The sequence below is a fragment of the Pleurodeles waltl genome, chromosome 11, assembly GCF_031143425.1.
Source record: "Pleurodeles waltl isolate 20211129_DDA chromosome 11, aPleWal1.hap1.20221129, whole genome shotgun sequence".
Taxonomy (NCBI): Eukaryota; Metazoa; Chordata; class Amphibia; order Caudata; family Salamandridae; genus Pleurodeles; species Pleurodeles waltl.
In genome coordinates this window covers 8,466,392-8,479,684 of record NC_090450.1, presented here as the reverse complement: position 1 = coordinate 8,479,684, position 13,293 = coordinate 8,466,392, and the positions used below count along the sequence as shown (strand labels likewise).

Below are 13,293 nucleotides of genomic sequence, written 5' to 3'. Positions count from 1 at the left end.
CTAGCCTGACATGCTACTGACGTTTCCCTATCACTATTGACCTATCACAAGCTCAGTCCTGCCCCCAAATTGATCAATATCTTAAAGACTTAGAGTAATCCATCCACCAAGTTCTAAATCAGGCACTGTCACAAACGCAATGGAGTATTTCCCTCCAACAAGCTCTAAATCAAGCTATCGGCATTCAGGAGGAAAAGCTGTCCTCAAGTCCGTACGTTCTCTCAAGTCCGTGAGGTGCTTGAAGTTGCATACTCAAAAGAATGCATAATACAAATCTTAATTCAGAGAATTTATGCTAATACGCTGTTAATATTGCTTCTTTTTTATGAAAATAAGTAATTGATCACTCTGGATTACTAACTTAATCCATCTTTTATTTATTCTCCAGATACAGTCGAAGACGTGTTTGCCTTCATTCAGAAGAGTCGGAGAATGATCGTGGTCTTGAGTCCGGATTACTTGACTGAAAAGAGTTTCAGCATGCTGGAGCTCAAGCTGGGCGTGGTGTGCCAAAACGCCATCTCCACCAAGATGGTCATTGTGGAGTACAAGCCCATCCACTGCACGCACCCCGGCATCGTCCAGCTGAAGGACTCGACTCCGCTCATCAGGTGGGAAGGAGACAAGTCCAAGCGGCCCAGTTCCAGATTCTGGAAGGCTCTGCGCTTGGCCCTGCCCCTGATAAGCCTGACTGCTAGGCCCAACTGGACCGAGAGCTGCTCCTCCCAGTCAGATGTCAGCCTCGACCAGATCCAGAAGAGGAAGCGGAGGTTAAAAGGTCAACGCAAGCGTCCTCAGACTTCAAGGTCCCGCAGCAGGCCGGAAAGGGCCACATCCCACACGCAGGTAGCCAAGGCCAGGAACGGGCAGAGGGGGTCCAAGCCATGCCAGTGCTGCGTTACGTACTGTGAGGACGACCATAGACTCAGGGGCCGGGGCAGCACGGCGAAGAAGCCAAAATGGGAAACCCATCTCTGTAAGCCGGTGGCTAACGGCACGAGAACACACTGGATTCAGACTGTCAACCCCCAGGAGCCTGTGCGGCCGCATATCTCGGCCCTGGCCATGCAGCAATACACAGACTTATCGAATAATAACAATGACTTCTACGTTCTGTAGTCCATGCTCAGGACTCTTTAAACCACAAAGGATCCAGTTCACACAACCGATAGTTGTAAGACTTGACCTTCAAGGGCATATTTTGGTTATTGACTTTGCAGACTCTTGGCTCATACAAGAGAGAGTAGGGCCACCTGCTAAGGGTTTGAAGCACCCAGTAAAGGGTCCAGGCCCTATTCCAACGCTGGGAGGACATTTTGTAGATGCCAATTTATCAATTCCAGGAATTAAGTGAATGTCAGTGTGTGCTTTGGTTGTATTACAATGTGTTTTCTGTGAAGCACGCCATGTTTCTTCTGATCTGTGCCGCCGGTGTTCGCGGGATCCAAATAAGACTGAGTGGAGCCTCATCTTTCATAACAATGGTATTAAGATGGAGTTGGATCAGGTGCTTTTTTAAATAAAATTACAGTACTAAATTTGTACATCAGAGAGCCTGTATGTTTCCTTGCAGATATACAGTGTTGAATTTGTTGGAGCCCCAGTAAGTGAAGGCCCCACAGTGTTTCTCAGGAGCTCGCCACAACACTGCTGAAAGCTGGCGTTGACGAATGCCAAGGCTACCAACTCTCATCCAATCTCATGCGTCTTCCTCCCACCAACCTAATGTTCTGTCTCTTATCTCTAAACATTTGGTGTGTTCATCTTACGAATGTGATGGCTGCCAAGTCTGGGCTCCTTCTCAGCCTTCACCTTACTCTTCCTTCCTCTTTATATCACTCTTGAATGATCCTTTTCCTGCTTTCTCCCTGGTTTACTGTTTTCTTGTCTTTTCCTTCTTCCTTCATCTTATCCCTCTCTCCTGCTCTGGATCAAAGTTTGATGGTGAAAAAAGGTCCATCCCAAAAGAGAGTGCTAGCACCAACCCCGTGCAGCCACAGAGACAAATCACGCACTGAGTTTCAGCAATTTCAATGATGTCCATTGAGGAGTGTCAGGATATCATTCCCACACAAATTAAAAGTAGAAGTCAAAAAGATCACAAGATATTGAATCTCAGAGGCAGGTGGTAACTACATTGATAACCCTCTGAAAATAACACCCCGCATTTATGATTATCACACTCTATTCATTCAAATAAAAGATCAATAAAAGGTCTAGTCACAAAACTATATTAGTTAGGTACATGATTGGGGAAAGAAACAATTTTCATGTCATTCCTGCTGCTTGAATATTTGATGCTTCGCATCACTGAGTTCCAGCAGCAGCCAAGCGATAAATGAATGAAATAGTCTCTTGATAGCGAATTCATCTCTACAAAATGAATTCCACAATGGCCTTCAAGATAATAGTGGATGAGCAACCAGGCAGATAATTGATTTCTCAACATTACTATATCACTTGTTCACAGGCCTAGCCTAAGATACTAATCATAGACCCTAATCTAATAAAATGAGGGCAAATCATCTTTAGAAAGAAACAACACCATCTGTACTCACAGAGGTTGGCAAGGCAGATTTTCAAGCACACAGGAAGTAAATGCAACACCAATGACCCTAAAACAGCTTGAAATTGAGGGAGTTGCATCCCTTTGGTTCAAAGTTATATGCACTGGGAGGAAATATCATGTGTCTGCAGCAATATCTGAGAACCTCTTATAGTTCCATTGACTATAACGGCTACACAAACTAGGCCAATGCCCCATTATAGTACTATATTGTCCAACCTAAATTAAAAGTTAACCTAATGGCCACAGTCCACAAGAGGGTCCCCGCTATATGTCACACATGTAAATTTTCAATGACAAACTGTTTATGTTTTGAAAATTCTAAGCTTTAACTTTCTTCTTCAGTTTAGATGTGATTCATTATTTGTGGCTGTTCTATTAGAGAAGCCATCACGTGTTTCGTCCTAGTATTAGCAGACTTTTTCAAGGCTTGCATTTCGGATCAAAGTCTTGTCAAGAGATTGAGTTTAACAACTAATACTGAAATTATAATCAGAGAAAACAAATCAGTCCACCAGAAAACCATTTACCGTCCAAGAACATGGTGCAACGCAGGATATTTTGAGACTGAGTATTTGGTGAGAGAAAATCATTAAAGAAAGCCGAGTCTATAAAGAGGTAACATGCTTAGTACACACTCCTAAAGTAAATGTACTGCCAGTCTGTGAGCTACATGAATGCAAGGAGTGAGTACCTCACTCTAGGAAATATAAGCCTTGGAAAAGTCCACAATTAGCAGGTCGAAACACGTGTTGGCACATGTATGAAGAACAGGCTGTAATGAAACATATCTTCACTGATGAACATGGGTAACGCTGAGAATGTCATTATTTACATGCGTGATGTGTAAGGGGTACTCACTGTTAAAACTGGCTGGAATTTGTGCATTACTCTGCACATTACGTCACTAAACTCTGAGTGAGTGTACCACTATGACCACTGTCTTCACTCCTCTCTTGGGGATCATTTGTTGATTCTTACAAACATTGGCATCTTATTCATTAGTAACTATAAATAAACAGCCAGTTCAAATCAGGAGGCAGATTTACCAAAATGTCACGTGACACAGCACAGCAAGACGCCTTCCTGCGCTGTGTTGCGTGACAGGAAAAGGACAGGAATGCTCCTTATTTAACATACTAGCGTGCATTTCTGTTCTCTGCTTGTGCTGCTGCTCTATGTGCTGCTTAGCACCAACACAGACACCCTTGCACCACAGTCCAAGGGTGCCTGCGTTGCAAGTAGCATTGGTTTTCTGCCGGAAAGGGCACCTTCCTGCACAGGAACAATCCTTTGAGGCTTTTTCCTTCTACGTGTGCTACAGAATACAGCGCACATAGGAAGCGGAAGAAAAGGAGGAGAATGAAGATATTTCTCCTTGTTACGCCTCCCCTATCGTGGCGTCGCATTTTGACACATTCCCAGGCCTACTACTCATGGTAAATCTGGGCGTGCACCAGAATCAATGGGTGTGTACATGGGACACCCATGCTCTACTGATGTTACGCTTCTCTCTGGGGCAGAGAAGCACAGGGCAGCGACTTCTGCGACATGCATTACTCCATATTTACCAAGGCATGCGGGGCCACGTAAGGTGGCCTCCCAGTGGGTTTATAAATCTCATTCTAGGTTTTGCATTGACTGACGCAAACCCTTTCATAAACATGGCCCAGATGTAGTGGAGTTCTAGAACCCCTGCACACTCTGTGACCACACTCCTTGTGCAAGGAATAGACAGCCCTCCACACTTTCTATCACACTACTGATGCTGTCAACTCCAGCCTGTCGAGGATTGAGGGTTTGCGGTATTATCTGTATATGCTTTATACTGTATAGGACTACTACAATGTAAATGAAAGGTCTTCGGTCAAGTGAAAATATTGTAAGAAAAATGTAACCACAATTTCCACCAAAACTAAAAAAAAAAAATCCATCCAACATCCATCAGATTCTTTATAACATCATAAAGTGTTAGGAGTATTACAAAGAACTCCACATTTCACAAAAGATACAGAAGCTCATTGAGCAAACAAAAAACAACAAAAACTAAGAGTGTTACACAACAACGTACAGAGTGTGTCAGAAACTACAACGCTGTTGGGAAGTGCATAAGCCAAGAGCTCATCGTGGATATTTGGAGGCGAGCCATCATTAATCTAGGAAGAAGTGGAAGGGAGAGGTTGAGATGCAGCAGGAGTCAGGAAGAGTGGTGCTGGGAGGTAAGAAGCTCCAGGCAGGAGTCATGACCCTTGGGAATGAGCTCTCTGTGCAAAGGACCTTTTTAATTTGGTGGCCTAAATTTGTAACACGTTTTAACTTTTGAGGTCTTGTAGTTCGCCGGCAATGATTACACTATGGACCTAGCGGAATATGAAGGGTGTGTCGTCCAACTTTACTGGGGTGGTGACTGCCTGGCTGCTGAGTGGAGTAAAGCCTTGAGTGGTGCAGAGGCTTGAAACATCTGCTAGGACTGCTTTCCAAAGTGTTTGCAAATAATGAACATCTGCTAACAGGTCCTCAGGGGAACTAAAGTGTTTGAGCTTTAACAGAGTGGAAGGAGAATTGAGCAGACTTAACCACCTTGAGGCTGACAGACATCAGATTTAGGGTGGGGGTCTAAAGATATTGTGGGAGAGAGTGAGGGAGAAAGGCCACAACGTTTGAGAGTCTAGTTTTGAAGGATCAAGTATACATTTGTGAGATGGTGTACAACATCGAGTTCTGGAGACTTTCTAGAAAGGTGTGGAGCAGAGATGCCCGCAACAGACAATGATGCTGCTTTGCAAATGTTTGAGGCCAATCTCTGGCCTAATACATGCCTAGAAGGGCTTCATTTTCTGGGGTAAAGAGCCTGTAGGAGAGCCTGATCTTCAGATGGTCTTCATCCCCCTCAGAGAATTTAGTCATCACACAGTCGTTTCAGGAGAGATGGGAATTTCCCAAGACTATCCATGGCACATGGCTACGTAGATATGAGAATATTTGGAATCATGGGGGGAAACTTAAGGATAGACCAAGCACTTATCCACCAGAGACAGAAAAGACCTAAAAACAGTGTCTGTCCTCAAGTCACAAAACCTTACCAAAACCTGCTGCTATGTAGGAATATATAACTCAGGGTCCTTCTTCTCCCTGGTATTCCCATATTCAGTTAACTAGTGGAGCAATACCAGATAATCATGTCCTACATCTAGGATAGCTGGCCACAAACTAGCCTAACTGCCCTTAGGGTGACAGCAACAAATCTGGTCTTTTATATATTCAGAAACAACCCCTTGAAAGAAGAGTTTAAGGCAGTGAAGATTTTGGGGAATGTGAGAGGGAATCAGCTAAAGTCACCTGAAACAGATCATTTCGGCATGTATTCAGCCTGACCGTGAGAGAGGTAGAATCTTGTCTTGCATAATATCTGCTAATATTAACCCAGAGTTTAATCTCTACAAGGGATCCATTGATCAGGCACCCTGATGGTGAAAGATGTTTTTGTTTCTGCTACTGTTTGTGAATGGTGGGTTTGACATGGTGGTCCTGAAAAACCATTTTATGTATGTGTATAATATCTAATTTTTGGAGTTTGACTTTACAGGCTGTCCTGTTGTCCATGATCATGCCAAGCCATGTAATTCTAGTTTCAGCAAAGTTGGTAGGTATGGTAAAATATTGTGTTTGGTGTCACCAAGACAAATTTCCTCTGTTGCTCTTTCCTGCCTCGCCTGATAGGAAATGGTTCTATGGTTAGTCCTTGTGTGTGTGGGGGGGGCAGTCATTTTTGGTTCCAGACCAGACCTGAAATGGAGCCAGTGTATAACCATAGCTCACGAAAGAAGTGCAGACCGCCTGGTACCATTGCAGACACAGCCCCTCAATCTCATGCCCTCTCTGGGTATCAAACAAGAAGTTCCCTTCTCTTGACCTAATGAAAAGCCCTTCTCAGCATCAAGAAAGAGATGAAAGCACAATACTGGCTAAGAAGGGCCAGGAGGTCCATTTAAGACCCCCTCCCCCTCCAAGCAGCAGAGTGTTGATTGAGGATAAAGTCCATCTTAACCATGGTACCAAATGGGGGAAGATCATTTGTCAGCTCCAGTTATGCATTTCATGAGGAGTTAAACTAGGTATTATTCAGTGTCATTGGTTGGATTGAGTTTGGCTTTCCTTTGCTGGACAAACATCCCTTTGGAGGCCTTAGGCCTTTTATCTCTATCCTGGATACTCTAATTTGATCACTTGTCCCTGTGACCCTTTTTCCAAGTCTACAGTCTGGAATGGATCTTTGCTATCGCATCACTACTACATGGTCTTTTACTTCATCTTCTTTTGGATAGAATCTCACAGATAAGTCAGCATGCAGGTGTAAGTATTCTTTCATGAACCTTGGGTCTACACCTCCTTGGTGTTCCTCGATCTTTATATTTCAATGACTTTTTTGAATACCATCCTTAATTTTACTCGCTCTCATTTTCTACAGCCTTGAGAAAGCCCTGGTGAATGCACCCCATAGGGCGAAACACGTGTTGGCTGAGTACTTACTTTGTTCTACGTTCCATCTACTTGCTGTATAATACGGAGCCACTTATTTCTGATTCATAAACTTTCAATTGGATCACATATCCTGGAGTATTTTTCCAATTCTTTATGGAACTTTTTCGGATAACTGGCAATTGGATGCCCTCAAATCATTGACACTTAAGTGGGAACCTACCATATATTAGCAAGTTTGCCATTCAACCTAGAGCTGCCTCCCATGCCCTTACAATCGTACGTAAAATCTTACCCCTCTTCTGTCCTAACTTCTATCCACCCTACAGTGTTTTACTTTCTCAGCCAAAACACACCTTCTGATCCACTAATCAAACCTTACTACCCAGCCACGAACTAGAATGGTTACATATAGGGTACATCCTTCTCCATTGAAGCTGCTTATTGAAATCTCTCTCAGTTCCCATTCCCTAGAACCCGTTTTAATTATATTCAGGACAGCTTTCAAAACCAGGCGTTTTAAACAATAACATAAATCTCTCTCTTTATAGGTATGCTATGTCAATTGCTGTCTTGCTAAGATGTGCACAGTAACTGCGCTGTACAATAAAATATAGCACAACATAGCATCTACTTACCTTTAGGCCTGTGTGCAATGAAAGTGAGAATGCAAGCGTAAAACAGAAGAGCATGTAAGCAAAGTGTATCAAGAAGTGGGAAACTTCTAGAGGCAAACAATTTCATAAAATGGCCTATGTAGGTCTCCTCCTGTAATACATGTCTTTTTTCCGAATTACAATGTTAGCAAATACTGGTTTCTCGCATCTCTGCACACTGGTTGTTCCCAGAGTCCGTGATGGGACAATCCATGAGGGTGGGCTGCTCCAGGCTTCCCGGCTAGTCGGCTGGTTTTGCATCCATCCTTGATTATGCTGCTTGCCCGCATCAGTCCCTTTGCATGCAAATAAAAGTTATACATTTGATGTCCTGCGGAAGCCCAGCTGCAGGATGCAGGACTATCCTGTACACTGCCACCCTACTTGGCAGGAACGTACAGCACTGGACCATGGCTGCGAGGCCCATAATAAATGGACAGTGGCTTAGCAACGGTGCCATGGGCCCTACTGAAAGCAAGACAAATGGATCATCCCGCTGTCCACAGGATAGACTTTAAAATTGAGGCATAATTTGGGGCAAATGGCCCCATAACACCGAGGGATCCAGTGCCGCTGCACCAGCTGCACTGTTGATACCTATGCTTCTAGGAGGACTCCGCACCTTCTGGGCAACACAACCATAATGCGTGATGCGAGGCCCAGGGTAGGGACCTCCATCTCTTGGGCCTCGCAGCAGTGGACCATGGTTGCGAAGCAGAGGTGAGCTTTTACTGGGCAGCACCCTCTGGATCAAAGCTGAGAGTGAATGGCAGACAGGGCCAGTGACCCCTGATGCAAGAAAATGATGCTGCAAGTAAAACACAGTGCCCGTAACAGAGGCGATGGACGCGAACGCAGCGCAAAGTTCCTGACTTTTGGATCCCAGATTTCCTACTTAAATCATGGCAATCTGCCTGTAGAAATATACTTGAAATAACGTGCCTTGAGAAAGCCCTGGCATACACGCCATGAGGGGCGAAACATGTGTTGGCTGAGTCTTTGCTTTATTTTGTGATCCAGTTCTGTGGACTTTCATTTGAAACTGTTGAGCTTTCAACAATAAATCTTGAATGGAGAACTTTAATATTCCTTTCCGGAGTCTTCTTTTGTGAATATTCTCATAAATTGCAATTGGATGCTGGAAAAGATTTATTTTCAAAGTGGGGCCTTGCCGCAACCCAGCAACGTTCATCTCAAATGGAGGACTAGGGTCCATGTCCTACGGTTTTATGCTCCCACAACTGTAATATGAATTGGCATTTTATACAGGAAGTTATCTTGTTTTTGGACCCTCTCTTGCCGACGTGACATGCAAGTAAAGCACAGCCATCATTTGGATGCTCTATGTTCCTAGCAACCCAAGCCCTAGTGCCACTGCAATTGCTACACTACTGATAGCTACATCTTTGTGAGAGGCCGCATCCCACAGGTGTCGTAGCCATTGTCCAACACTGCAAATCCCATGGGCGAGCACTCCCTACCCTCAGTGCCCAACCATGGCTGTGTGGCCCATGGCAAGGAGGGCTTTGTGTTCGCCTCGCAGTGATGGAGAATGGATGCCGGGGGCCAGTTGCACAGCAAAGGTGCCATGGGCTCTAGTGCAAAATAAAAGTGTCCCCTCACCTCGTCCATTGGCTGCACACTAAGAGCCATACTTTGGGGATATTAGGCACCTAATATCCCGGGGAGCCAGTGCACTGCACCTGTTGCAGTACTGATGGCTACTCTCTTGACATGGACCGATGTACATATCCGTGCAAACTGTGAGGCAACTGTAATTGGAACAAGGTGAGAGGGATCGCTCTTCTAGTCCTTGCAGCTCTACACCATGGCTACGAGGCCTTGGGTAGGGGCCTCCACTCCCCTAAGCCTTGCAACCATGGTCTGCTGCTCTGAGGACCATGGGATGGGAGCCTTTTCACTGCACCTCCCAGCAATGGTCTTGTGCCGCAAGCTCAATGGAGGGGAGCCACTCACCTAGGACTCAACATCGTGATCAAGAGCTGTGAGGGAGGGGGAGTGCTTTCCTCTGAGTCTCATATCAGTGGTCTAGTGCTGTAAGCCCAGGGAAGAGGGTCTTCTCCGTTGGGCCTTGCCACCATGATCCAGACAGAGTAGCAAAGACCAGGGTGGTAACACTTTCCCATGGGCCTCATGTCTATAGTCTGGTACCGCAGGGCCCAGGGACGGGACTCCTTTTCCCTTTGTCCCCCAGCCATGGTCGAGCAGCGCGAGGCCAAGGAAGCGTGGGCAACTTTTCATTATCACTTCACAGTACACTTTGTGCGAATGGAGACACCCTGCATGTTTGGGTACAGATTGTGGTTGCAGAGATATTAGAAGATGTATCTTGGGGAACAAGGAGAAAGAGTCCCATAGCACATTTTGGGGATTTCATTTTAAATCTCTCTCTTTTAAATCAGGCTATTTTAGAATGAGTTTAATGAGTGTGGTTATTGTTCATACTGCATTTGAGTTCTAATCCCTTTAACACCTGCTGGCATAAACTTTGATGTACTCACTATTGAAAATTTGAGAAACAAGTTAAGAAAATGGACAGCTCAGGTATTCAAATAGAGTGAAATAGCCTTGCATTTGGAACAGCAGTGGTAAAGATAAGTGCCTACCATGCGTACTGCCCAGACATTACCCACCGCCACAGGACCCGATGCAGTGGGTATGATTCAGCCACGGAAGTAAGATGTCTGACATCCAATCTCAATTTACCACTTGACTTAAATATGAGGGAAATAAAGAATGTATTCTAAAGCTGGGTAGGGCCCACAGCACAGTGACATTCCCCTGGGAAGTGTAGCCGCTATCTTTGCGACCAGGGTCACTACCGTCCCAGTTGTGGTCTACTAGTTGAAAATGTGTAATTAGATGGGGCATGATTTAAAGTTTGGCGTGTGGGTTACCCCGTAACAAACGTGACAGATATCCCATCTGCCATATTTTCGATGTCTATAGAATATAATGGAATCGTAATACGGCGGATGGGATATCTGTCACATTTGTGATGGAGTAACCCCATCCCCCAAACTAAATTAGGAACATGGTTTTTAATCCCAGCCCCCCATTTGGTCAAATTGAGTTCTCTTGGGCTATTGCGTTCTTGAATTTACTAGGGGTGAAATTAATTTGCATAATTCCTTGTTGCACAATTAATCATAGAATTCTGCCAGATTAGGTAAGAAGAGAAATTATGAACGTCGAGTTAGTTTCTAGTACAAAATTGGCCCCTCGCATCCAAAATGGACACAAGGATACATTTTTGCACTAAGAAATATTGCTAAATGCAGCATTACAAGAACAGTGAGCACGAGTGGCTGCTCATGGTCACTAAATGTGCTTTCACTGTAGGATTTTCCCCTCACCTAGGTCTAGCGTTTACTTCGCTCCTCTTTTTTGGGACTATTTCGAGTATTTAGAATCCATGAAGACGTTTCTAGTAAGTACGTGGTATAAAAAATAGACTGGTTATTACCTGAGGGAGGATAAAATTGCCCAGTAACATAGTATATTCTCCAAAATGTATAGTAGTTGTAAATGTATAGTCTTGGCAGCAAGTAGCAGTACACTTTACGTTTCGTTCTACTAATTTAACAAACTGTTTGGTCTTGGGCAAACCATACTCTCCCTTTGCCTCCGTCCACTGAACTTACAATTTGCCATCAGTTTGAAACAGGATTAATGGAAGAAATAAGTACAAATGCATACCTCCAGGACATTAAGAACCAGCTCAAAAAGGGCTGAAAGAGTGAGAGTCAATCAATCAATCAAAGCATTTGTAAAGTGCACTACTCACCCGTGAGGGTCTCAAGGTGCTGAAAGGGGGGGCTGCTACTGCTCGAACAGCCAGGTCTTGAGGTGTCTCTTGAAGGTTAGCAGGTCCCATGTCTGTGGGAGGTGCATAGGAAACGTGTCCCACGTCTTGGCGGCGAGTTGCGAGAACGATCTGCCCCGGGTTGTGGTTCTGCAGACACGTGGGACGTTTGTGAGGGCGAGGTCAGCGGAGCGGAGATGCCAGGTCGGGTGTAGAAGGAGAGCTGTCTGTTGAGGTATTCTGGTCTGGTGTTGTGTAGTGCCTTGTGAGCATGGGGGAGGAGTTTGAACGTTGAAGTTTGAACGTAGTTTGAGAGTTGCTTGTCATTTGAGAGGATTGTGTTGATGGGCACCAAAATGAGGGACAATGGGAGCTTGATTGCAAGACAAGCCTACAGAATGCAGGCGGTGACCACCCTATGGTGGGGTGGTCCCCCCCCCACCGGGCCTTAGAGCACCATGGTCCACCACTGTGAGGCCAGGTAAGGGGGCCTTACAGCGTCACATCCTAAGTGCAAAGCCCTGGGTTGGGGGCACCTACATTGTGCCTCGCAGGTATGGTGTAGCGCTGCCAGGCCTTTGGGGGGGGGTGCCCAGTTGCCCCCCTCTCCTATTCCTTGCAGAACTGCACCGAACTGCAAGAACATGGGGACTAAGCACCTACCCTTGGCCCAAGCAACAAGACACACCTTGCTATCATTCAGATGGGGTAGAGGGCACACCGGGATCAGTGTGGGGAACTGTGGTCTAACTGTGTTTAACTATTGTGGGGCCACATTTTGGTGGGCTAAGTGCCGGGCCCTGGACAGTTGGCCACACTGCCCATGCTTATTACCAGTGGTGGCTGATGACCTCTAAAACTGGGCATCAACCTCCAACAATGGATCCTCAACTGCGCCAACATCCTAGCACCACTCAAGAGACCCACCGTCAACCAAGAAAAGAAAAAAACAGCCTGGTTCACAGACGAACTGACCACCTCCAAACGCACCTGCCAGAAACTCAAGAAAAAATTGATCCTCCAGCGAACACCCGACAACCTTGCTACCCTCAAGGAAGCCAACCGCGAACACCACCAACTGATCCGACTCGCCAAACGCTCCCACTTCAAAGAACGCCTTAACAACAACGCACACGACTGCAAGGAACTCTTCTGCATCGTGAAGGAGCTCTCCAACCCCAACGCCAGCATCAACGACGTCCCACCATCCCAGAAACTCTGCGACGATCTCTCCACCTTCTTCTACCAGAAAATCGCAGACATCCACGACAGCTTCAACACCGCACCTCCGCCCGACCCCACCCCCCAACAACTCCTCCCACGCTGACCGCCTCACCACTTGGACCCACGTAGATGACGCCGAAACCCTAAAGACCATGAACTCCATCCACTCAGGATCTCCCTCAGACCCCTACCCACATCACGTCTTCAACAAAGCCGACGTCACCATCGCCCCCAAACTCCGCAAGATCATCAACCTTTCCTTCAACACCGCTACCTTCCCGGACAGCTGGAAGCACGCAGAAATCCAACCCCTCCTCCAGAAACCGAAGGCTGACCTCAACGATCTCAAAAACTTCCGACCGATCTCCCTCCTCCCTTTCCCAGCGAAAGTCATCGAGAAGATCGTCAACGCTCAGCTCTCCCACTACCTCGAAGACAACTCCATCCTAGACCCTTCCCAATCCGGTTTCAGACGCAACTACAGCACAGAGACTGCACTCCTCGCCGCCACAGATGACATCAGACAACAAATGGACAACGGC

The 13,293-nt window shown here is 45.8% G+C and overlaps 1 protein-coding gene across 1 annotated transcript in view; it reads left to right on the top strand.

Moving 5' to 3' along the window:
* IL1RAP (interleukin 1 receptor accessory protein) overlaps positions 1–1,543 on the top strand; it is a 329,530-nt gene extending 327,987 nt beyond the window's left edge. Inside the window, exon 11 of the mRNA XM_069212783.1 lies at positions 389–1,543. Coding sequence (XP_069068884.1) covers positions 389–1,119 — 731 coding nt within the window. The 3' untranslated portion in view covers positions 1,120–1,543. The remainder of the gene's footprint in view (positions 1–388) is intronic.
* The last annotated feature ends 11,750 nt before the right edge of the window (positions 1,544–13,293 follow it).